Source organism: Camelina sativa, chromosome 5 (genome assembly GCF_030686135.1).
Source record: "Camelina sativa cultivar CO46 ecotype springtype chromosome 5, ASM3068613v1".
Lineage (NCBI taxonomy): Eukaryota > Viridiplantae > Streptophyta > Magnoliopsida > Brassicales > Brassicaceae > Camelina > Camelina sativa.
In genome coordinates, this window is record NC_141884.1 from 10,392,159 (window position 1) to 10,417,280 (window position 25,122).

Here is a 25,122-nt window from a genome sequence, read left to right on the forward strand (position 1 = left end):
AATATAAGAACAGATAAGAAGAGATCCGACTTCCACCTATATATTTTGTTACTTCTCCTACAAAGAAACTTGTAATACCTACTCCGTTTGTAATTCCATCAATGATTCGTTTATCAAAAAAATTCGTTTGTTTTGCTAATCTTCTTATACTTTCAATGAAAGATGTTTTAAAAAAAGCATCTATGTAACCACGATTATATGACCAATTATATACAAAATTTATTAGTTTTTCCCAACGAATTCGTTTAGAATTCCATTTTTGAAATGAATTAAGTAAGGTTAAATTTAATAAAGATGAATAAAAAGGCTTATATAAACAGTATGCTATAAATATTCCAAAAAAAACTATACTGACTGAAAAAGTTGCATTTCTCAAAAATTCATACCAATCTACAAAATTTTGTGAATTTTTATGCAAAAGGTTTATTGATGGCGTGAATAATTTTGATAATATATCAAAGTCTATTCCTTCTTGATTGAAAGGAATTCCTATGGCTCCAATAAACAAAGTAAATAAAAGCAATATAAGCATAGGAAATAGAATAGTATTGTCTGATTCCTGGGGATAATAGAAAGTTCTTTTATTAAGTCCAAAATTTTCAACAGTAATAAAAATTTGATTTCTTACATTATTACTAATTTTATATGTTTTATTGCAAAAAAAAAGAAGCTCTTTTTGTATTATTCATTGTTAATAATGGTACTAACCCAAAATTTTTATTAAGTTTTTTTTCTTCGTCTTTACCCCATAAAGAGAGTGAATAGAAGGAGCTACTTTTTTTCCACTGTAATTTAGAAAATAAGTGTTTAAATGTCCTTCGAAAGTAAGTAAATAAATCCGAAACATATAAAATGCGGTTAATCCCGCTGTTGAACAAGCTATTATTGCAAAAATTGGCGAAAACAACAAACTGTCAGTAAGAATTTCATCTTTCGACCAAAAACAAGCAAGGGGGGGAATACCACAAAGAGAGAGTGTTCCTATTAAAAAGGCCGTTTTTGTAATCGGGACATGTTTTGTCAAACCACCCATAAGAGTCATATTCTGACTTTTATCGGGAGAATATCCAACTATAGCTTCCATTGAATGAATAATGGATCCAGATCCTAAAAACAACAAAGCTTTCGAATAAGCATGAGTAATCAAATGAAATAAAGCAGATCGATAAGACCCCATACCTAGAGCTAACATCATATAACCCAGTTGAGACATTGTAGAATAGGCTAAACCTCGCTTAATGTCTTTTTGAGCAAGAGCTAACGTGGCCCCTAAGAGTACTGTTATTATACCTATCAAAGATATTATATACATTATAGAAGGGATAACTATAAAAAGAGGAAGAAGCCGAGCTACAAGAAAAATCCCCGCCGCTACCATAGTAGCAGCATGTATAAGAGCGGAAATGGGAGTAGGGCCCTCCATGGCATCAGGTAACCATACATGAAGAGGAAATTGTGCGGATTTAGCAATAGGACCTACAAATAATAGAAATGCACACAAAGTAAGGAATAAGAGATTTACTCTATTATTTAAAATTAAATTATTGAATATTTCGAACAAATCCTGAAATTCAAAACTGCCAGTTATCCAATAAAGACCTAAAATTCCTAATAATAAACCAAAGTCTCCTACACGATTAGTTACAAAAGCTTTTTGACAAGCATTCGCTGCAATAGGTCGTGTGAACCAAAAACCTATTAATAAATACGAACACATTCCAACTAATTCCCAAAAAAAATAAATTTGGATCAAATTAGAACTAGTAACTAATCCTAACATTGAAGTATTAAAAAAACCCATATAAGCAAAAAATCTCAGATATCCTTGATCATGCGACATATAATTGTCACTATAAATCAGAACCAAAATCCCAACAGTTGTAATTAATATTGACATAATAGAAGTAAGTGGATCGATAAAGTAACCGAACTCAAAAGAAAATTCATTATTTATGGTCCAAGACCATACATTTTGATGAATGCAACTTAGAAAAATTTGTTGAATAGATAGATAGAATGAAAAGATCATAACTATACTTAACAAAAAAATACTAAGAAAGTCCAGATGCGGCGAAGGTTTTTTGTTGCTGTCGGAAAAAGTAGAAGTCCAACTCCTAGTAAAATAGGTACTGGAAGTGGAATGAAAGGGATGATCCATGAATATTGATATGTATGTTCCATAAAATAAAAAACCCTTTTTATTTTATTATTAAATTTATTATTTCTTATTCACTGGTTTGTATATATATATTTTTTTTCAAAGGGGACAATAAAAAAAAGTACGCAATTTTAAACCTAAATAGAAATGTTTTCCAATAATCCTTCATAAATCTTTGAAAAGAAATATATATTCAAATAAAAAAAATTAGAAGTGATTAAAAATATTACTATGTTACTGTAAAAAAAATTATTTGTCTTTTTTTTTATTACTACTAAATAAATATAAATAAATAAAATTTCATTGTTATTTTATGCAGATACAGAAAAAGTGAATTCTAATTCCGTATTACAATAATTTATATACATATATTAAGAATAGAACAAAGATTTACACGATAAAAAATACTTAATATTAATTATATAAAAAAAACTTTACCTAAAACAAAGTTATTTGAGTTTGGTTTTTTAGGATTGTTAAGGAATGGATTTGCATCATGGAATTTAGTGATTGTCTTCCAGTACACTAAGCGAGCTTTTTTTTTTTACATATGATGTGAAGAAATCTTATAATTTTTTTGATAATATAATATATCAGTATAGATTACTTAAATGAGTTTTCTCGTACGGATTTCAAACGTTAAAAAAAAGTAAAAAAAAAAACAGTTGGATTTGAAACTTTTGAATGTCTTTTTTGTTTTGAAAATAATATATAATAAAAAAAATAACTCGATATGGAGTACGAAAGAATAGAATAATAAATGTCTTTGACATCCAATTATACCACTGAAAATTTTTTTTTCATTTTTGAATGGCAGTTCCAAAAAAACGTACTTCTATCTCGAAAAAGCGTATTCGTAAAAAAATTTGGAAAAGGAAGGGATATTGGACAGCGTTGAAAGCTTTTTCGTTAGGGAAATCACTTTCTACAGGTAATTCAAAAAGTTTTTTTGTACAGCAAAATAAATAAATAAACTATAATAATTAGAATTAGCCTAACTAAAAAAAACCCAATTTTTGAAAATACATATAAAAAAAATAGGAACCAAAAGAAAAAAAAAAGGTTCACGTTTTTTTTAGAAGGGGGATTCGTATTTTCCCCACCACAATCTTGATACAATAAAAAAAAAGATCTTTTATTTCCTCTTAATGAGGAAATAAAAGATCTTTAAATTAATTACTTTAAGTGATCAAAAAATCTTATGTTTGTACAATATAAAAAGATACATAAAAAATATTTTGAGAATTTTTTGATTTCTCTCGAGCAATTAGGAAAATCTAATTTTATTTAAAATGTCTAAAGGTTTTGAAGAAATTTTTATTTTTCGAAAAAGCATTTTGTTATCATATAAATGAAAAAAAAAATGATAAAGAGCATTTCGAATTTTGTCTTTGGGTTAAAGTTGAATTTAGTTATATTTTTCATTGTATTCTAGAAAAAATATAAAGGACAAAAGTTGAATTTAAATAATTTTAAATAACTCAGATAAAAAAAAAGATCTTAATTGAATTAAAACCCGAATACCTTTTTCAAAAAGTTTTAATTGATTAAATCAATTGGAAATTTGAATCAATTGGCTTCTTTATTTAAATTTGAATCTCGACGATTGAATCAAAACTTGTTAATATTGTTTTGAACAAGTTGCCGCTATGGTGAAATTGGTAGACACGCTGCTCTTAGGAAGCAGTGCTAGAGCATCTCGGTTCGAGTCCGAGTAGCGGCATAAGATCTTCTAAAAGAGATATTATAAGTTTTATAATCAAAATAATACCCGACTTTTTTTATAAAATCGGGTAAAACCTAGTATTAATTTATTAATTTTTAACAAATTTTTTATGATTTTTTCAATTTTAGAGCATATATTAACTCATATATCTTTTTCGGTCGTTTCAATTGTACTGACAATTTATTTTTTAACTTTTTTAGTTAATTTAGATGAAATCATAGGATTTTTTGATTCATCAGATAAAGGAATCATAATTACGTTTTTTGGTATAACAGGATTATTATTCACTCGTTGGATTTATTCAGGACATTTTCCATTAAGTAATTTATATGAATCATTAATTTTTCTTGCGTGGGCTTTTTCACTTATTCATATGGTTTCCTATTTTAATAAAAAACAACAAAATCACTTAAACGCAATAACTACGCCAAGTGCTTTTTTTATTCAGGGTTTTGCTACTTCAGGTCTTTTAAACAAAATGCCTCAGTCTGCAATATTAGTACCAGCTCTCCAGTCCCAGTGGTTAATGATGCACGTAAGTATGATGATATTAGGCTATGGCGCTCTGTTATGCGGATCATTATTATCAATAGCTCTTCTAGTGATTACATTTCGCAAAGTCGGACCTACTTTTTCTTTTTGGAAAAAGAATAAAAAAAAAAAAATTTATTAAATGAATTTTTTTCTTTTGATGTACTGGGCTAATGAGACATGGGGTTCATATTGGAGCTGGGACCCAAAAGAAACTTGGGCATTTATTACTTGGACGGTATTCGCAATTTATTTACATATTAAAACGAATAGGAATGGTAGGGGTATAAATTCTGCTCTTGTGGCTTCGATAGGTTTTCTTTTAATTTGGATATGCTATTTTGGCGTCAATCTTTTAGGAATAGGTTTACATAGTTATGGTTCCTTTACATCGAATTAAAGTACCAAACAAAAAGGAATCCAAAGCTAAATAAAAAAATAGCATTTATATCTAACTCTAACTTCGTATAAATTAAGAAATCTAATTTAGTTTTAGTAGTAAATTATCAAGAACCTTTTGAATCAAGTAGTACAATGATTCAAAAGGTTCTCACAATACAAAGACCAAAGACTTCTGATTACAATTCACTTTAATGCTTTTTTTAATTTCCTGAAAACTATCCATAAAAATAATTAGATAAAATGGATTCGACCTTGTCACTTGCTAATGAGAGCACAAAATCAGGATAAATCCCAATACCAATTATGGGCAGAAGAATAGAGATTGAAAGAAATAACTCTCGGGGTCCAGAATCAAAAAAAGAAAAGTTTTTGACATTAATTAACTTGTATCCATAGAACATTTGGCGTGACATAGATAATAAATATATAGGAGTTAATATCATCCCGATTGCCATTACAAAAATAATTAAAATTTTGGAAATTAAGAAATATTTTTGGCTGGTAATTATTCCAAAAAAAACAATTAATTCTGCAATAAAACCACTCATGCCCGGCAATGCAAGGGAAGCCATCGATAAGATAGTGAACATTGTAAATATTTTTGGAATGGAGATAGCCATTCCACCCATTTGATCAAGATAAACAAGCCTAATTCTATCATAACTCGTTCCTGCCAAGAAAAAAAGTGCAGCGCCAATAAACCCATGAGAAATTATTTGTAAAATAGCTCCATTAAGTCCAGGATCCGTGATAGAACTAATACCTATAATTATAAAACCCATATGAGATACAGAAGAATAGGCTATTCTCTTTTTTAAATTACGTTGACCAAGAGATGTTGAAGCTGCATAAATTATTTGGATTGTACCGACTACCATCAACCAAGGAGAAAACATAGAATGAGCATGGGGTAATAATTCCATATTGATTCGAACCAACCCATATGCTCCCATTTTTAATAAGATTCCAGCGAGAAGCATACAGGTACTGTAATGTGCCTCGCCGTGGGTGTCAGGTAACCAAGTATGTAAAGGGATAATCGGTGATTTGACGGCAAAAGCAATAAGAAATCCAATATAAAATAGTATTTCGAGTGTAACAGGATAGGATTGATTAGCTAAAAGTTCTAAATTTAATGTTGGTTCGTTCGAACCATATAAACTTATACCTAAAACTCCTATTCTCTTTTCAAGCTGCGGTAGTGACCGGTTTATCTCAGTTCAACTTATGTAAAGAGTCTGGAAAGCAAGAGGATGCTGCTGATCATCATCATTACATTGTTATACAAAACTCATCTGAAAAACTGAATCCCAAGGAGAAGTTAAGTCCAAGAAACCCAGCTTACAAGGGCGTGAAACCTCCTCCTGCAATGAAACATTGTTCTGTTTCTGACCGAAGTAGCTTAGATGGTAAAAGCAGGTTGAAGGAGTCAGCAAGTCTAGCGGACGAGCTAGTCAGAGTTTCGAGCCAATGGTTCTTGAAATACTTGGAGAACTCACTGAACAAAGGGACTTTCTTGGTGAAGAAGGAAGAAACAAATGGAAAAGACTCTCTTCTCGTCCACCTAAAAGCAGTAAACCATTGGCTCGATGATCTGATCTTAAACAGAACTGAAACCAACGAGAAAGTCGAAGATTTAAGAAAGAAGCTGCAACGGTTTCTACTTGAGCATATTGAATTTGCCATCGGGGAAACTCGGTAACATAATCGTAATTCAGTAAACCAATGACTCTTTGGATTGATTATATGAACAAAAAAAACTTACAAGTTTCTAAATATTGAATGAGAAAAAAAAAACTTAATCATTTGCGCATTCCGATATGATATCGATCTCCCTCTTCATCATCCTCGTCTTCCATGAAAGGTGTAGCTTCAGGAGCACCTTGAACAGGTTCTTGATTGTTGTTACCTGCGGTTTGTTTATTGGCTGATGAGTATTGTTGAACCACAAGAACCGAAGCTTGCATTGTGAAGTTTGATGAAGCTAACGTATCGCCTATAACCCCTAAATCAGGAAAACTACTCCAATCCATTAATCCCGCGGTCACAGGTGTTTCTACTTTATACCCTCTTCCCACAATGTAAAGATCGTAAGAATTGTTCTCTTCCATTTCCATAATCGTTGCGATCGTATCGTGGCCATCCTTAACCACTTTCTCTATATAAGTCACTAACGGATCATTCTTTGTCTTGAAGTTAAACTCGTAAAGGCACTCTTCGTCAATGTGTTTCTCTTTGCCGTACTCAACCCCGGCTGTCCCGGCCGAGACTAAAGCTTCTTGGTTTGGGAGGAATCTCACAACCGTGAGTTTAGCCATTTCTTGTCCCACAATTCTCCAAGCGAAAGCCAGAGCCTCTCGGTCGTCCCGACCTCCAGCGAATATCATCGCTACTTCTTTCTTTGTGGTTTCGCCTCGGAAAGATTCAGACCGGAAAATCATCATGCCACGGTCAACCAAAACCCCAACCGAACAAGGCGCATGGCGCAAAACGTTTTTGTTGATTTCGGCGTGGACATCGTTTCCTTCAGTTAACCGACCGTCTGACATCATATTCTTATGGTAAGGCATTAAAATGAAGCTGACTTGTTTATCCTCAGCCAACAAACTAATATCTTCGTGCATCGTCGCGTAAGGTGAGACCGCGGTGATGGTCTGAACCAGAATCCCGTCGTTGTCCACTTCCAAAGCTGCGAACGTCTCAGCGATCTGATCTGATTCCGCTCTGACTCTGTCCGAAAAGTTAGCTTTAGGTTTGGCTTCATCGTTCATTATGAGCAACGAAGCCGTGGTGCGACCCGTTAGCTCGACTAGGTGGATGGCAACAACGTTAAGAGGAGACCTCTTGGTGGGGTTAGAGAGTAGTAATAGATTGGTTATGCCAGAGACGTTAGGGAGCATGTGGACGCAGGTTAATACTGAAAGCTCTGACTCTCCTCTGTGTTTTTGAATGGTTCGATTTTTGTAGAAAACAATTTTCTTCTTTGGTCTGTAAAAAATGGTTAGTAGTGGCTGCACCACCATTGACATCACTAGGAACGCCAACGTCATATGAGTGTACATAATTACGTCCAATGCCTTGGTGTCTCGTCCTGCATTTAGAATGACTAATGCCATGGTTCCTTTGGTATTCATAAGCGAACCAATGGCAAAACCATCACGGAAAGGTATACGCAAGAAGATGGAGCAAACAACCGTAGACAAAATCTTCACCAAAAACGAGGCAGAAATCACCAAAGCCATCGTTCTGACGCTCACGTACTCGGACATGTAACCAAGATCGGCTCTTAGACCGCAAATGATGTAGAAAAGAGGCATAAGTATTCCGGAGATGTAATCGTGGAGCTTCTGTTCGATCATGTTTCGAATAATGTGGTCGTGAGGGATCGAGAGACCGAACAAGAAAGCTCCGGTAATTGACTGGACACCACATAGTTCGGTCATTAAGCTGCAGAGAATAACACCGGCTAGAATGAACCAAACATGAGTTTCATCGACGTGGCCTCCTTTGACGGTGTTGTTGAAGGTCCAAGCTACTGCAGGACGGATCAGGAAGTAGCAGAAAAGGACAAAAGCTGTGATTGATATTAATGAGTATGGCATCATTTCATTCCGTGCACCTTAAAAATTCAATAATGTTTTCGTTAGTACGTACGAGGTACTAATGTGAACCATCACCTTGTGCGTTTGTGAGTTCTAAAGGGGGAAAAAAAATCACAAGGAAACATTAATTCATATTAATTTTAGTTACCTGCTTTGCTAAAACTCGCCATTCCAATAACGAAGAGAATCCAAGTGCTCACATCAGTAACAATGGCTGCACTCATCGCGGTACGTCCCATATCCGAACGCAAGAGCTTGAGATCCGCAAGAATCCTAGCAAGATCAGGGAAATTTGTACAGCCAAATGCAATCGACCAGTAAATACCACCTGCTAGGATCTTGTCGGGGTCTCCGTTACTGGGAAGGTAGTAAAAGCCAGTACCGGCAAGTAAAGCCGCAACGAGGCCAACGATGGCTATGATCACTGGTTTGGTATCTTTGATCTTTATCATCCTCAAGTCCATGCCGAGACCGAGGAGGAAAACGTTGTAAACGAGAGCTAAGTTCGCAAATGTCTCGAGAACCATTGTAAATCTATAAGGGAATAAATTTTCCAGGACCCATTTTTTTTTGCCGAGCACGGACGGGCTGAACAGTAATCCGCACTGCAAATTATTTAGAGAAGAAGCAAAATAATCATTACAATTATCATGTTGTAAAAATACGTACGAGATATATATTTGTACGTGAACAAATTCTATAATTTTTTTTTTTTCATTTTGGTTTACGTTAAAACTCAAAATAGAAATCATAGGAAACTGATATTTGTTTTCGCTAGAACATTAATGAAGTTGATTAGATGACTCACAAGGATTTGAGCGACGAAAGGAGGAAGACGCAGAGGCCGAGTAAAATAGTAGAGAAGGCGGTAGCTGACATTAGCAACACAGAGTTGCGTCACAAAGAAAGGAAGAGCGGCTGTAAGAGAGCTTCCGCTCTCCTCTCCGTTATGATCTCCGACAAGGTCCATTAACGTTTGGTTATAACACATGATATTCCCATACCGAGAGGTACTGACATCATAAAATTCTACTTGAGGAGGTTCAGGATTAACTGAGGAATTGGCCATCGATTTCAAACGGGATACTCTAAAATCCCTCAAGGTTTTTGGCCTTTCCTTGTAACAAAAATGTTTTTGTGTTCAATCATGTCTTTCATTTATTGCATTAATAGGTGAGAGAGCTAGTACCTGTTTTTTCTTTTCTTTCTTTTTCTGTCAATGCTAATTATAGATTTTTACGGTTTGATGTCAGAGAGGAGGGTACTGCCATTGTAGCTGTTATTTTTTGTATTCTCCTTTGAGGATGAAATTAGTCAAATTTTGTTAGTCTTTCTTGTTTGGGTTGGTCTTAAAGTTACATTTTGTTTTCCCTTGTTTTTTTTTTCATGTAATGTGCTTTTGATAGATTATTAGTTATAGTAGTATAAGATACTAGGAGAGATCTTTTATTTAATTTAAGAAATAAACTAAAACACAGGGTTGCACATGTAATCATGATGTTGTTGGATCAAGGAATATAGCAAAAATATGACAGCTATATACTAAACACTTTCGACCATAAATAAAAAAATGAGAAAGAAATGAAAAGCCAAGTCTAGCTGGAAAAGTTAATCCAAATGGCCACCGGCCTCAACAGCCACCGGAGATTCTCCACCGGCCATTACCTTCACACACAAAGTTTAAAATATATCTGCAACTCTCAATCATATTTGACAAAAGTTTTACACTTTTTTAAGGTGATGACTTCAAGTTTAAGCACGTCCAAGACAAGTCCCTTGAGCCTTTTGGCTCTGCAAGAGATGGAAACCAAACGTAAAAGGGCATTATTGTCTTTAACGAAAAAGAGAAAAAAACGCTCACTTTCACAGCTAAACAGTACCTGGCTATGGTCGATCAAGTGAAAAAGTTGGTGCAGTAGCAATATCAAAATGTAAAGCAGACAACTTTAAAGTTCTAAAAGCAGCAATTTCACATTCTTTTTAACCTACGAGGACCCCATTCATACTCAAAAGGAAGCATCATAAAGCTTTGAAAAGGAGAAAAATATGTAGAGTGATCTTAAGCTCAAGCATGGTTTTCAAAGCAAATGACCCAAGAGAGAATATCTGAAAGAAGTTGATTTGCCGCCATTGCTGCATCTTAAGCTCTAAAACCTGCAAAAACAGTGAAAAGACTTGGAGGAGATTAGAGGTGAGGGAAAGGTCATATTCTAGATAAGAATATCCTGTGGCTTTTCTTGGATTCAGAGTCGCCTTTTCATTTCTTTTTGTGATTCATCTCAGTCTCTCTCTCTCCCTCAAAGAGCTCAATCTTCTCTATCTAAATTACCTTCTCTTTACTTCAACTGCTGCAGGCTCTGAAATATGGTAAGCCTTCCCAAGAACTTTCTGCTGCATATTCTATCTTTTTTTCTAAGATGAGACTATTGAAAGGCTTGTTTTGATAAATAGGGGACTCCAGTAAATATCACACTCGGGTCACATGTCTGGGTCGAGGATCCAGAACTCGCATGGATTAGTGGAGAAGTGATTGAAATCATAGGCACCAATGCCAAAATAGTCACTGCAAATGGGAAGACAGTGAGAAACTACTTTTCATTTGATATAAAACCACACAAAATAGAAAAGATTTTGATCTTTTTACCATGGACCTTTTCCAGGTTGTTGCTAGTATTTCTAGTATATATCCAAAGGATACAGAGGCACCGCCTGCAGGAGTTGACGACATGACTAAACTGGCTTACCTCCATGAGCCAGGGGTCCTCCACAATCTTGATTGCCGTTTTGCTTTAAACGAGATATATGTCAGTAATTTACGACGGATATATCTAAAACATTCCATTATTCAAACTTTTGAAAGTCAGTGTTGAGATTATCTAATTGCAAACTCTTGGATAGAACAGACTTACACCGGAAACATCTTGATCGCGGTGAATCCATTCCAAAGACTTCCGCATTTGTATAGTGTCCATATGATGGAGCAATATAAAGGCGCTGCATTTGGAGAGCTAAGCCCGCATCTATTTGCTGTTGCAGATACCAGTTACAGGTAAAAGTTGTTAATCTCTGAGTAGTAGAGACTTTATAAGACATCTACTTTAAAGAACTTAGCTCACCAAAAGCTTAACATATATTACCAGGGCGATGATAAATGAGGCAAGAAGCCAGTCTATTTTGGTCAGTGGAGAGAGTGGAGCTGGAAAAACAGAAACAACCAAAATGCTTATGAGATATCTAGCATTCATGGGAGGCAGATCAGATACTGAAGGAAGAAGTGTTGAACAACAAGTTTTAGAGGTGAGTTACTTGCTCTGATTTTATCTGCTTCGAATAAATGCGTCCACCGTTCTAAATTATTCTGTTTTCAGTCTAATCCAGTGTTAGAAGCTTTTGGGAACGCCAAAACAGTGAAAAACAACAATTCAAGGTGGTGCCTATGAACAGTTACTTTGGAGTTTGGACATACTATTCCTTTTTCTGCTGGCATCTTTTGTTTTGAACTCTTTGTAATTCTTCTCTTGGTTCTCCAACAGTCGGTTTGGAAAATTTGTTGAGATCCAATTTGACAAGCGTGGGAAAATATCTGGAGCTGCAATCCGTACTTATCTTCTCGAACGGTCTCGTGTTTGCCAAGTCTCAGACCCAGAGAGGAACTATCACTGCTTCTACATGCTCTGTGCAGCACCTCCTGAGGTAAGTCTTCAGTAAACAATCCTAAAAGCAATAGAGCTGGAAATATTAGGATACAACGATTGTAACAATATGTTTGATTTTCAGGAAGCTAAGAAATTCAAGGTAGGGGATCCAAGGACGTTTCACTATCTAAACCAGACGAACTGCTACGAGGTTTCAAATGTAGATGATGCAAGAGAGTATATGGAGACCAGAAATGCCATGGACATTGTGGGCATCGGACAAGAGGCACAGGTTTGTCTCCTGAATCTCATTCTTAGGATACATATGATTATAGTTACTTCAAATACTGACCTGAAAAATTCAACTTTAGGATGCAATATTCCGCGTGGTAGCTGCAATCCTCCACCTCGGAAATGTCAATTTTATCAAAGGAGAAGAAGCGGATTCTTCAAAACTCAGGGATGATAAATCAAGATATCATCTTCAAACAGCAGCAGAATTACTCATGTATCTTCAACTAGAAATCCTTACCACTAGACTTTCGAAATCCTGCACAGCTCCTATGGCAATGCTGACAAATTTTGGATTATTCACTTGACGCAGGTGCAATGAGAAGATGATGGAAGATTCACTCTGCAAGCGTGTAATTGTAACTCCGGATGGTAACATCACAAAGCCGCTTGACCCCGAATCGGCAGCTTCAAACCGTGATGCTTTAGCCAAGACAGTATACTCCAGGTTGTTTGACTGGTATGTAAATCCAACCCCTGAAACAAAAATGGATATTATAACAATCATTAGGCAAAGATACTCTGCCCTACACAGGAATTTTAATGGCAGAGAGGTAAGACAGAAACTGCATACACATCATAGGAGAGACCGAACACACCTTTTACTAGATAAACAGTACTCAGTTTGAGCAATCTCCAACCGTGACCTGTGTGCACAACTCAATAATGGCAGGATTGTGGATAAGATCAACAGTTCAATAGGTCAAGACCCGAATGCTAAAAGCTTGATCGGAGTTCTCGACATTTATGGTTTTGAAAGCTTCAAGATCAACAGGTAAACCTGACAGAAATTATAAACCTAAATTATGGGGTACATATAGAACTTATGATCTTATATACCACTATTCGTTTCAAAGTTTTGAGCAGCTATGCATCAATCTCACAAATGAGAAGTTACAACAGCATTTCAATCAGGTAGGAAATAAAATCACTGTAATATGTTCACATTGCAAGCAACTTTTACATGGAACAAAATTTCTCTGCAGCATGTATTCAAGATGGAGCAAGAGGAATACACGAGGGAGGAAATAAACTGGAGTTATGTTGAATTTGTTGATAACCAGGATGTCTTAGATCTTATTGAGAAGGTATTAACTATGCAGCCAACATCATAATTCTGGATGGCATTGGCTCAACAACATGTACAAGCAGAAAATTAACAATGGCATCTTCAATTTTGCAGAAACCAGGAGGCATAATTGCCCTACTTGATGAAGCATGGTAAGTGTAATCCTACTCGTAGGGGAAGGAAGGTATCACAATATCAATCCATAGTAAGAAGTAATCTGGCTCCTCTCGGCATAATCAAAAGGCTCACCTTTGCAGCATGTTTCCCAAGTCGACTCATGAGACGTTTGCACAGAAGATGTATCAAACATATAAAGGACACAAGCGTTTCAGCAAACCTAAGCTTGCCCAAACAGCCTTCACTGTCAACCACTATGCAGGAGATGTGAGAAAAACACAGTTTTAGAACCTAAGTTGAAGTAAATCCGGTAGTTAGTTACTAAGCACGCTTTTCTGTATCCAGGTAACGTATTCAGCAGAGCAATTTCTTGACAAGAACAAGGATTATGTTGTGGCAGAACATCAAGCTTTGTTAGATGCATCTAAGTGCTCTTTTGTCGCCAATTTGTTTCCACCCCTTCCAGAGGACGCATCAAAGCAGTCCAAATTTTCATCCATTGGGACTCGTTTCAAGGTAAGCCGTTAGTAACTATATATCATTTTTCACATTGCTCAAGTTCTTGATTCCTGACCTAACCTACCTACACCCAGCAACAACTCCAAGCTCTAATGGAGACGCTGAACACAACAGAGCCCCATTATATTAGATGTGTGAAGCCAAATGCAGTTCTAAAGCCAGGGATTTTTGAGAATGACAACGTCCTAAACCAACTAAGATGCGGAGTAAGCTTAGAGCCTCAGGTTTCCTATTTCAAAAAGTTCATGTTTTCCATACGGATTTTTGCTAATAGCAGATCTGGATATGTTAACAGGGTGTACTGGAAGCTATAAGAATCAGTTGTGCTGGTTATCCAACAAAACGAGCTTTCGATGAATTCCTTGACCGTTTTGTGATGCTAGCAACAGACGTTCCAGAGGGGTAAAAAAATACTCAATTAAAATGACAGATTATCAGTTATATCCCATTTACCTGGTCCAGTCAACACTGATAATATTACATTATCTATTGACAGGTCCGACGAAAAGTCGGCATGTGCTTCGATCTGTGACAAGATGGGTCTAAAAGGCTACCAGGTATATCAAGCTCAGTTTACAAGTATGTCAGATATGAACAAATAAGGCAACCCAAAGCTAACAGTGTAATCTAAGCTTGCATTCCAATTACTCATCTTCAGATAGGGAAAACAAAGATATTTCTTAGGGCCGGACAGATGGCTGAACTAGATGCAAGAAGAACTGAGGTCCTGGCTGGTGCCACTAGACTTATTCAGAGGCAGATCAGGACTTATTTGACAAGAAGAGAGTTCCTTGGGCAGAAAAGGGCTACAATTTATATGCAAAAACTTTGGAGAGGTTTTATTCTTCAACCTAGGTTTCAATAGTAACACACCCTACCCAACACAAAGCTATGAAGTGAACTGTTAAGTTATCAATAGAGCCATCCATACTATGGACGGACAGAAAATTAGCAGCCTTATCTAAAATCTAGAGTCACAAAAATGATCAAAATTTCAGCCAGGTAACAGTATATGTCAAATTAACAATGTGTCATGTGCATTTCTTATATAGCTCAACTTGCACGCAAGTTGTATCAAAACATGCGAAGAGAAGCTGCTTCAATTTGTATCCAAAAGAACATTCGTGCTCACAGAGCAAGGAAAAGCTACACCATGCTACAGGCTTCAGCATCAGTTATTCAGACTGGTTTACGGACAATGTCTGCTCGAAACAAACATAGACACAGAAGAAGAACAAAGGCAGCAATTATAGTTCAGGTACTAGATTTTGATTACTTCACACTTCTTAATTCTCTATAAAATATCAAAAGTTTCTGGACTTGTCTTCTACAATCTCAGACTACTTTCTTCTCAAGGATAGGTTAGATATAACCAATCTTTTTATAAAATTTGGATTATACTTCACCCATAAGGGAACAAGTTAAATAGTGTGGAAGAGGAAAACAGTAGGGAAGATGATTTTGATATACTTTGATGATAAGTCTTACTGATATATCTTCTAACAGAGGGAATGGAGAAGACACCATGCTCAAGAAGCTTATAAACAGCACAAAAAAGCAACATTAGCATTACAATGTCTATGGAGAGCAAAAGTAGCTCGAAAAGAGCTCAAAAAGCTCAAAATGGTAAGCTTCCTTACTAGATTGATTCCTCATAAAAATCAATCTACTGTCTACAAGGCAGGCAATAGAAATCAAAATTAGAAAAATGCTTCAGTCTAAGGTGCTAACAATAAAATATTTCCAACATAGGCTGCAAGAGAAACTGGGGCGCTCAAGGAAGCCAAGGACAAGTTAGAGAAACGTGTGGAAGAGCTAACCTGGCGTCTCGAATTAGAGAAGCATCAAAAGGTATTGTCAACGAAGTTAGTAACTAGATTCCTTTGCTCTGCTATCTAATTTCCGTGGATGAAATGCTAGAATTGAAAGTTCCAAATAAAGCCCACGTTTAATTGTATCATTAGGTTGATCTCGAAGAAGCCAAAGCACAAGAAATTGCAAAACTACAAAATAATTTAATTGAATTGCAAGAGAAACTAGATGAAGCCCAGGCTGCAATCATACGAGAGAAAGAAGCAGCAAAATTAGCCATTGAACAAGCTCCACCAGTCATCAAAGAGGTTCCAGTTGTAGATAACACTCAACTGGAATTACTGAACAGTCAAAACAATGAATTGGAGGTAAAGTTTAGCTAAGAGTTCCACTAACTAGCAGATACTTTCCCTGATACTATTTATATCTTCAAAACGTAGGCTGAGGTAACAAAATTAAAAGGAACAATTGAGGAGTTTGAAGCAAAATGTTCTGCACTTGAAAGAGATAGTAAAGCAAGTCTAACTGAAGCAGAAGATGCAAAATCAAAGGCCATCCAACTCCAAGAGATCATCGAACGGTATAGATTTTATTAAGTTCCTTAAGGCATTTAATATCATTTTCCTGTTTTGCAGTCAGGTTTTATGAGTATTGTTGGTAATTTTCAGATTACAAACGAACCTGTCAAACCTTGAATCCGAAAATCAGGTCTTGCGCCAGCAGGCTTTGGCCGCTTCAACAAGGGTCGAAGAGTCTGGAGAGTTAAACAGGTACGGTTCTGTGAGCTGATCAGTTTTGTCAGCCTAGTACATTCCTTTCTTCTATCAGGCATAGCTGCATGGATTTAAAAAAATTTTAGTCGACCTGAATTATGAAAGAAACTGAAAAATATGAAATTGTATCTGCATATCTAAAAGAAAACCTCTTATCAGCCTGAAGGATAAGGTTGCAATTCTAGAGTCAGAAAATGAATCTCTTCGAAGACAGACAGCTTCTGTAGAAAAGACAATGCCTCCTGAAAGATTTTTTGTGTCCGAAAAGGTACAAAACTTCTGTCAACATATAATTTTCTAAGTCAAAAAAATATGTATAGCAATTTGCATTAATGTAATATAACTACAGGAGCTTGAAAATGGACATCAAACACAAGAGATTCAGGCAACAAAGGTACGGTATCTTGCTAGGCCCAATTAAGAAATAGTGCTCTACAGTTCCTTATCCCTTGCTATTTTTTTCAGGAGCCAAGGAATCTAATTAATGTGTTAGCAAAACAAGGGTCTCTAACAGATAGGCAACAGGTATCATCCGAGAACTTGTTTGTACAAAAGAGGCATAAATAGATAACCAACGCAAGCAAGCAAAAGATATTTCAATGTCAACTATAGAACAATTTATAATGACTATTACTGGACAGGAGAGCCATGAGGTGCTGATAAAATGCCTCACAGATGAGAGAAGGTTTGATAACGACAAATCTGTGGCAGCTTGGATAGTGTACAAGACACTACTTCAGTGGAGATTATTTGAAGCAGAGAAAACAATTATATTTGATAAAATTGTTCATATAATCCGATCGTCCATTGAGGTAATAGATTAAAGACAATGGCTATGAAAATAGTATCTGAACCCTCTGAAACCGGAACTCTATATTCAAGTTATACTAATTTTGGTCCAGAAGAGCCAAGATGACACGAGGGAACTAACTTATTGGCTCACAACAAGCTCTACCCTCTTATATCTTCTCCAATCTACACTCAAATTCAGCAATACGAATAATGCGGCTTCAAGACGAAATAGATCACCCCAGGCTACACTATTTGGAAGATTGGTCCAAGTAAGCTTGGTAAAAGTGAACCTCCGATTAATCAATTTGGAAGAGCCTTAGTAATAGTTTGTTAAAACATTGTAGGGAATGCAATCATCTTCAGTGGGATTGGAAACAGCCAGTGGCTACAGTGGGATGGTTGGGATATCAAATGACCAACAGATGATCGAAGCTAAATACCCGGCTTTACTATTCAAGCAACACTTAGCAGCATACGTTGAGAAAACATATGGAATGATCCGAGATAAATTAAAGAAAGAGATAAACCCATTACTCAATCTCTGTATCCATGTAAGTACATCATTCATCAAGTTACTATGGAACTTATCTGAATGATTTGGTAATCACATATGTTAATAATGTGTTATATGTGAGATTTATCAGGCACCAAGACCGACAAGAGCAAGAACCTTGCGAGACGTGACTAAAAGCATCCACTTAACCACAGTTGCCAAGCAACAAGCATCATATGTACAGTGGCAGAACATTGTCAAAAAGCTTGAACATACCTTAACCTTTATGGCAGAGAACCATGTAAGCGAATGAGCTTTGGAAGATTTTCATCTCAAGCTTAATCTATCTTCTCCTGTTTCTTGACTGAGTCTTAATGATCTGCAGGTCCCATCTATGATCACAAGAAAACTCTTCCATCAGGTTTTCTCGTACATCAATGTGCAGCTCTTCAATAGGTACATAAAGTATATTCCATAGGTCACAAGTACCTACACTTAGATATGAGGTAGCTTGACTTGCAAAGTTATCTTCTGGCAGTTTGTTGCTTCGCCGAGAGTGTTGTTCGGTTAGCAACGGAGAATATCTGAAAATGGGCTTGCATGAATTAGAACAGTGGTGCCTGAAGGCAGACGACGAGGTAGGCTAAAGCATTGATAACCAAATTATGCAAAGATCAAAAATAAGACAAAGAGACTAACTAACATAACTATTTTTTTCTCTTGTGTCTCCTACAGGCAGCACGATCACCATGGGATGAACTTCAACACATAAGGCAAGCAGTGAAGTTTCTGGTACAACTTCAAACCATACCTATTGGTGAAAGTACATAACTGGTGAAATTTCAGCATTTGATATACATTACAATTCTACAGGTCTCGCATCAAAAGACACAGAAATCGTTGGAAGAGATCATAAAAGAGATATGCCCGGTAAAGACCTTAAACCAAAACTTATGCAAAACATATAGAAAGATCTTCCTACGGCATGCATTAGGGATCTTATGAAAGAAAGTAAAAGCAAACTAGTTGGATAAACTAAACCAGAGAACTAGAAGATGGCATAACACTAAACCCTCCTACAGTCTCACTCCCAGTTATTGATTGCTACACAAATATTTGATCATGGAAAACAATTGCAACTTTTCACAGAGCTTTTTTCCTAATTTGTCATTCAGGTACTAAGCATTCCACAAGTATATCGAATTGGGACTATGTTTTGGGACGACAAATATGGAACTCAAGGACTCTCCCCTGAGGTAAGTAATGAATCAACCAAACCAACTCCAAAACTACTTCAAGTAAATTCACAGAACAAACCTAACAAAAATACAATAACGCTATGTTCTCTCAAGTCTCGATATTGCTTTTGAACTCATGATTCAACGATTCGTGCCAAACAAAATAGGTGATCAACCAGATGAGAAAAATAATGGCGGAAGATTCAGTTAATATGACTTACCCTTCATTTTTGCTCGACGTCGATTCAAGGTACGCAGAAAAAAACAAAATTTTTCGATTTCTTTCCTTAATTTACTCTCGAATCTTCACTGTTTACGGTGATCTTGCAGCATTCCTTTCTCTGTGGAAGATGTGTCGCAGTCCTTCCACGGTGGTAACATTAATCTCTCCGACGTCGATCCACCGCCGCTTCTCCGCCAGCGGTCTGATTTTCACTTCTTGTTCCAGACATTGCCGGAGTAAGGAAGAGAACCTGCTCTCCGTTAGAAGGTTCCAACGGACGCGAATCTTTTGTTAAATTATTTATTAAGCCCTGAATTTTGCATATATTACAAAAATGGAAGCTTTTCATATTTTATTTTTTCTTACATGAAGCAATGAAGTAAAAAGCTTCTCTTCTTTTATGATTCCTTTATTTGATTTTTTGGTTTGGTTTGGGATTTTCTTTGATTTATCCCTTACAATATACAGTTGTGTATAGACAGAGGTGAGATTCATATGGTACATGGTGTACTCTTTTTTTTTGTTTTGTCAAATGATGATGATGTAATGAAATATTATCAATGTTAATGAGATTGGATTTGTATAGTTCTGGATTTGATAGAAAAGAAATATCAAACAAATCAATGCTATATTTGGTCTTTATATATTGATGATGACCCATATCCTAACAGTATATAATAGTTTGTATTAGTATTATTGTTGATTCATTGTGTTACTATCAACTTCTAAATTCACATAATGCATGTTGTTGAAAACAAATATATATATATATATATATATATATATATTTGTTGGAACTTAAAGTTATAATGTGAAAAATAGGCTTATGCATTTTATAATAGAACACACTAAAGACAGTTTTATCACTGAAATTGAGCTGACGTGATCGTTTTTGAGCTGACGTGGCAAGGGTGAAAAAAAGCGATTAGGGTTTCTTGCGTTTTCCTCAAGTATGGTGCCGCCGGTGGCTCCATCTAGCCAACCTCCGGTTGATCTGGTGCAGGGAGAGGGTCGGGAGAGGGTAGAACTGGATAAGCGAGTCAGTGGGGAAGGTTTGGTGGATCCTATTGAGGTTTCATCGGGTGATAATCAGGTTAAAGAGGTTTCAACGACAGTTTCGTCATCCCTTCAGTGAGAAGCGGGGGTTCAGAGTGGGAATCACTCCTTCCTGCAAGCTGCTCAAAAACGTAAGTTTACTCAGCAAAAGTTTGAAGTTTCTAAGGTTGATGGAAAGGAGAGGGTTGTTGTGCTGCGGGAGGTATTTGTGGATGCGAAACCCTTATGGGATGACTTTGTGATTGGGAACTTCCTCAACTCGAAGGCTCCTCATATTGGTAAGATCCACATGATAGTGAATAAGATTTGGAGACTAGGAGATAAGTCTACATTGATCGATGTGTTTGCTGTAAATGATTCCATGGTTAAGTTTCGTGTACGTCATGAGGGAATGAGGAACAGGGTGTTGAACCGTGGCATGTGGAATATTGCAGATCTGCCTATGATTGTCTCTAAGTGGACTCCCTTTTTGGAGGATACTCAGCCAGCTATGCAGTCGGTCCCTCTCTGGGTTACTCTCAAGAATATTCCACCTACCATGTTTACTGAGAAGGGACTTGAATTCCTGGGTAGTGCAGTGGGCGTTCTTGTTCGGCTGCATCCTAAAACAGAAGCATGTGTTAGCTTCGAAGAAGCTCAAATCTTGGTCGAGGTGAATTTAACGAAAGATCTACCTAGGGAGTTTGTTTTCATGGGGGGAGGCAGAGGCGGAATTAGAGTATGTTGTCCAGTACAACTATCCATGGCTACCCCCAAGGTGTTCTTCCTGCAAAAAGTGGGGTCATCTTAGGTCCACTTGCTTGTCTTTTACGGTAGTTCAGACTCAGCAACTTCCACCACACTCTCCTGCTCCGGTTCATAGCGACCCACCTGTTGTTCAAACTCAGGCTCAAGAGTCTGAGACGTTGGAAGTGGATTTACATTCAGATACACGGGATAAGGAGTCTATTATAACAGACTCTGATGTGGAGAAGGACACAAATATGTGGATCACTCTGAAACCTGGTCGGGGAAGTCCGGGTAAGAGAGTGGCGATTACAACGAATGGATCGGGTTCAATGCTGAAAAACTCTTACTTTGTTCTGGAGGATGTTGAAGAGACTGATCGGGTCTCTGAAAATATTCTGGATCCGCCGATTATGCCTGATGCAGGGACGTTACCCACTCAGACTTTGGTAGATGATCAACGGGAGTCTAGTTGTCCTTCGGGAACTGATGCCAAGGATGGATCGCAAGTGGATGTGTCGGTGAAGACCTACTTGCTCAGGGGATCCAGAACAGCTAAAAAGAACAATTCCACCCTTTTTGCTCAGTCTTCTAAGGATCCTCCTAGAGATTAGAACAAGAAGTTTCTCAAGAAGCATTAAATGATAGGGTTTTGTTGGAATGTTCGCGGTCTCAATAATTTTCTAAACATTCTGTTATTAAACAGTGGTTGGAGGGGAATAGGTTTCAGTTTTGTTGTTTGCTGGAGACTAGGGTTCGGGAAAGGAAGGCTTTGAGGTTGGGAAGTCGTTTGTTTCCGGGTTGGTCTGTTTTGACGAATTATGAGTTTAATAGTCGGGGTTGCATTTGGGTCATGTGGAAGGACACGGTGCTCTACAAGAGGGAGCAGTTAGTAACTTGCTCTGTGAAGCTTGACGACCAAACAGAGGAGTTTTTCTGTTTGTTTGTCGACGCTTTGAATACACTGGAGGCTCGCAAAGTATTATGGGAGGAGATGCGAGAGCACCATAACTCGCCTATTTTACATAATAAGCCTTGGCTTATTTTAGGCGATTTTAATGAAACTTTGGATATGGTCGAGCATTCTAGAGTTGATGTTAATCCGATAATATCAGGAGGTATGCGGGATTTCCAAGCAGTGGTTAACCATTGTTCTCTAGCAGACATGGCTTTCCACGGTCCCCTGTTTACATGGTGTAACAAAAGGGATAATGATCTGATTCTCAAAAAGTTGGATCGTGTGCTTGTTAATCATGCATGCACACGATTGTTTCCACATTCTTACAGTGTTTTTGCTGCAGGAGGTTACTCTGATCACTTGCACTGCCGGGTCATGATTAAGTGGTTACTGCACGCAAAGCTTCAAACTCTATTAAGGAGATTCAGGGACCTGATGGGAGAGTGGTTGTATGTGATGAGGAAATCAAAGTCGAGGCTCAACGGTATGCTAGCTTAAGCGGAAGTAAAGAGGAGAATTTGAGTAAGAAATAATAAGGTTGGCAAAGAGAATATGAGAAACATATGATTCCATTAGTGTGTCTCTTACAATGTCAGCTAAGTGCCTTTAAATAGAAGAGAAAACTAGGGCTACTCCCTTTACACTCGACAATAGGGAGATAGTGACATAAAGAGAGAGAAGGGACCGATCCCAAGAGTGATAGTGACATGTCATGGTCTCACAAAGGGAAGCAACCCGTGACCTTATCTCCCAACGGCTACAAGGCGACTTCGAGATCCTTCTAATGGGCTTTACTAAGTGATTCGGCCTCCTCCCTTCTCAATACATTGATATGACTCGGCCTTATTGATAATCGTATGGATGATCATACAGACGGATAGAACCTGGTCAATACGGTATTTCCGTGAGTTTCTGCAGACAGTTCCGGTGACCTATGAGGGAACCACGGTGGAGGAGATGGAGCTCATACTACTGTTCCGCTGTTTTGCGGTGGACCAGCAGGTATTAATCAGAGAAGTTTCAGGAGAGGAAATAAAAAAGGTCCTCTTCTCCATGACAAATGATAAGTCGCCTGGTCCTGATGGATTCACTTTGGAGTTTTATAAAGCTTTTTGGGAGATTTTGGGGTCAGAGTTTGTACTAGCTGTTCAATCTTTTTTTGCTAAGGGTTTCCTGCCTAAAGGTATCAAATCCACCATACTTGCTTTGATTCCTAAGAAAGTATATGCGAAGGAAATGAAGGATTATAGGCCCATCTCTTGTTGTAATGTCATCTATAAGGTTATTTCGAAGATCATTGCTAATAGACTTAAGAGGGTGCACCCGAAGTTTGTTTCTGGTAATCAGTCTGCATTTGTGAAGGATCGTTTGTTGATTGAGAATGTGCTGTTGGCTACTGAACTTGTGAAGGACTACCATAAAGACTCCATTTCTGGTCGTTGTGCTATAAAGATTGACATTTCAAAGGCTTTTGATTCAGTTCAGTGGTCGTTTCTCTTTAAAGTCCTCTCTGCAATGCAATTTCCACCAATGTTCACCCATTGGATAATGTTATGTGTCACTACCGCATCATTCTCTATTCAAGTAAATGGCAAGTTGGCAGGTTTTTTCAGAAGTTCACGGGGGCTTTGTCAGGGCTGTTCCCTATCTCCATACTTGTTTGTAATATGTATGGATGTTCTATCTAAATTGCTTGATAGGGCGGCGGGTGATCAGATATTTGGGTATCGTCCTTGGTGTCGTTCGCTTGGTCTCACTCATCTTAGTTTTGCAGATGATCTTATGGTTCTCTCAGATGCTAAGGCTAGAACTATTGAGGGTATTATTGCGGTTTTCACTAAGTTTGCGCAGCTATCCGGTCTCAGTATAAGTTTGGAGAAATCTACTCTGTTCTTCGCAGGGGACATAGACCATCAACCTGATTATGCTACGCTCCCTTTTGTCATAAGTTCGTTGCCGGTTAGATATTTGGGGCTTCCCCTAGTCACCAGATGTCTTACCACTGCCTACTGCTCACCCTTATTAGAACAGCTCAGAAAGAGGATTGGCTCTTGGACAGTCCGCTCTCTCTCATTTGCTGGTCGATATAATTTGATATCCTCTATTCTCTGGAGCGTCTGTACATTCTGGATGGGTGCTTATAGGTTGCCTAGAGAGTGTTTAGATGAGATCAACTCCATGTGTTCGGCGTTTCTCTGGTCTGGCATTGAGATGAGTCCTAGAAAGGCGAAAGTGGCGTGGGAGGTTGTTTGTAGACCAAAAATGGAGGGTGGTCTTGGCTTAAGATCACTACATGAGGCTAATGTGGTCTGTTGTCTGAAGTTAATATGGTGGCTAGTATCAAAAGGTGAGTCCCTCTGGGTACAATGGGTTCATGTGAATCTGTTGAAGCAGGTTTTGTTCTAGTCATTAAAAAGTACTACAAGTCTGGGTTCGTGGATATGTGTAAAACTCTTAAAGTACGGTGATCTTGCTAAACCTTTCTGTAAATTGGAGGTAAGAAATGGGGAAAACACTTCTTTCTGGTTCGATAAATGGTCAAACATGGGTACACTTGCTGATGTGGTAGGGAACAACGGTGTATTAGATTTGGGGATCAGCTGGCAAAGCTCAGTGGCAGCAGCGTGGTCTCGCCGTCGGCATAGGCGACACCATGCAGACCATCTAAATGCGATAGAGGATCGTTTGTTACTTCACTGGCAACAACACCAGGAGCGGGAGGACATGGTACTTTGGCGAGGGAAAAATGATGTTTTTCGACAAAAATTTTCAACTCGTGACATTTGGAACCACACTCAAACTACGTCAAGCACTGTGTCATGGCATCGGGGAGTCTGGTTTGGTCATGCAACGCCTAAGTACTCGTTTTGTGTCTGGCTGGCGGTTTTGGATCGGTTATCAACAGGTGCTCGTATGGTTGCGTGGAATGGACAAGCAGCGGGTCTTTGTGTTTTTTGTCAGCTTACCTTAGAAATGCGGGATCATCTTTTCTTCGCCTGTC

At 37.5% G+C, this 25,122-nt stretch overlaps 2 protein-coding genes and 1 long non-coding RNA gene across 11 annotated transcripts; 1 reads left to right on the forward strand and 2 right to left on the reverse strand.

Moving 5' to 3' along the window:
• Window positions 1-6,495: 6,495 nt before the first annotated feature.
• Window positions 6,496-9,554, reverse strand: LOC104789096 (cation/H(+) antiporter 21-like). Its single transcript, XM_010514842.3, has 3 exons — window positions 9,228-9,554; window positions 8,568-9,024; window positions 6,496-8,436 (listed from the first exon to the last, which is right to left on the reverse strand). The coding sequence occupies exons 1-3, from the start codon at window positions 9,486-9,488 to the stop codon at window positions 6,620-6,622; spliced, it is 2,535 nt and encodes an 844-aa protein (XP_010513144.2). The 5' UTR covers window positions 9,489-9,554; the 3' UTR covers window positions 6,496-6,619.
• Window positions 9,555-10,090: 536 nt separating this feature from the next.
• On the reverse strand, window positions 10,091-19,518 carry LOC104786421 (uncharacterized). 5 transcript variants are annotated; one of them, XR_015556638.1, is made up of 14 exons: window positions 19,380-19,517; window positions 18,629-18,731; window positions 18,414-18,504; window positions 18,197-18,312; window positions 16,785-16,877; window positions 16,544-16,696; window positions 12,945-13,126; window positions 12,407-12,822; window positions 11,726-12,133; window positions 11,557-11,615; window positions 11,329-11,446; window positions 11,064-11,206; window positions 10,300-10,982; window positions 10,091-10,210 (listed from the first exon to the last, which is right to left on the reverse strand). It is a non-coding gene; the product is annotated as an uncharacterized LOC104786421 (long non-coding RNA). The 5 variants fall into 5 exon arrangements; XR_767492.3 differs by having other exon boundaries at window positions 18,624-18,731; XR_015556639.1 differs by lacking the exon at window positions 18,629-18,731 and having other exon boundaries at window positions 19,380-19,518.
• Window positions 10,470-19,966, forward strand: LOC104786422 (myosin-12). 5 transcript variants are annotated; one of them, XM_087449786.1, is made up of 41 exons: window positions 10,470-10,610; window positions 10,703-10,786; window positions 10,871-10,999; window positions 11,080-11,223; window positions 11,323-11,468; window positions 11,560-11,716; window positions 11,788-11,846; window positions 11,953-12,112; window positions 12,197-12,346; window positions 12,426-12,562; window positions 12,659-12,805; window positions 13,019-13,120; window positions 13,203-13,260; window positions 13,332-13,433; window positions 13,529-13,566; window positions 13,672-13,798; window positions 13,877-14,047; window positions 14,125-14,256; window positions 14,346-14,452; window positions 14,547-14,607; window positions 14,709-14,886; window positions 15,103-15,308; window positions 15,557-15,676; window positions 15,803-15,901; window positions 16,015-16,230; window positions 16,303-16,442; window positions 16,531-16,632; window positions 16,795-16,903; window positions 16,985-17,029; window positions 17,101-17,160; window positions 17,277-17,447; window positions 17,538-17,696; window positions 17,772-17,978; window positions 18,072-18,221; window positions 18,306-18,376; window positions 18,459-18,558; window positions 18,656-18,712; window positions 18,794-18,850; window positions 19,096-19,176; window positions 19,326-19,408; window positions 19,489-19,966. In XM_087449786.1, the coding sequence occupies exons 2-41, from the start codon at window positions 10,784-10,786 to the stop codon at window positions 19,619-19,621; spliced, it is 4,674 nt and encodes a 1,557-aa protein (XP_087305912.1). In that variant the 5' UTR covers window positions 10,470-10,610; window positions 10,703-10,783; the 3' UTR covers window positions 19,622-19,966. The 5 variants fall into 5 exon arrangements, with proteins under 5 accessions (XP_087305912.1, XP_010510138.2, XP_010510140.2 ...); XM_010511836.3 differs by lacking the exon at window positions 10,470-10,610 and having other exon boundaries at window positions 10,646-10,786; XM_010511838.3 differs by lacking the exon at window positions 10,470-10,610 and having other exon boundaries at window positions 10,646-10,786; window positions 17,541-17,696.
• Window positions 19,967-25,122: the final 5,156 nt, after the last annotated feature.

What these genes read in the sequence shown, in the direction of transcription:
- LOC104789096 (XM_010514842.3), bottom strand. Translation starts at nt 9,488, where the DNA reads ATGGCCAATTCCTCAGTTAATCCTGAACCTCCTCAAGTAGAATTTTAT. An exon ending in CTTTCGTCGCTCAAATCCTT is followed by an intron (nt 9,025 to 9,227) that starts GTGAGTCATCTA and finishes AATAATTTGCAG; the next exon opens with TGCGGATTACTGTTCAGCCC. An exon ending in GGCGAGTTTTAGCAAAGCAG is followed by an intron (nt 8,437 to 8,567) that starts GTAACTAAAATT and finishes TGAATTTTTAAG; the next exon opens with GTGCACGGAATGAAATGATG.
- LOC104786422 (XM_087449784.1), top strand. An exon ending in TCAACCACTATGCAGGAGAT is followed by an intron (nt 13,799 to 13,876) that starts GTGAGAAAAACA and finishes TTCTGTATCCAG; the next exon opens with GTAACGTATTCAGCAGAGCA. An exon ending in GAGTCTGGAGAGTTAAACAG is followed by an intron (nt 16,633 to 16,794) that starts GTACGGTTCTGT and finishes ACCTCTTATCAG; the next exon opens with CCTGAAGGATAAGGTTGCAA.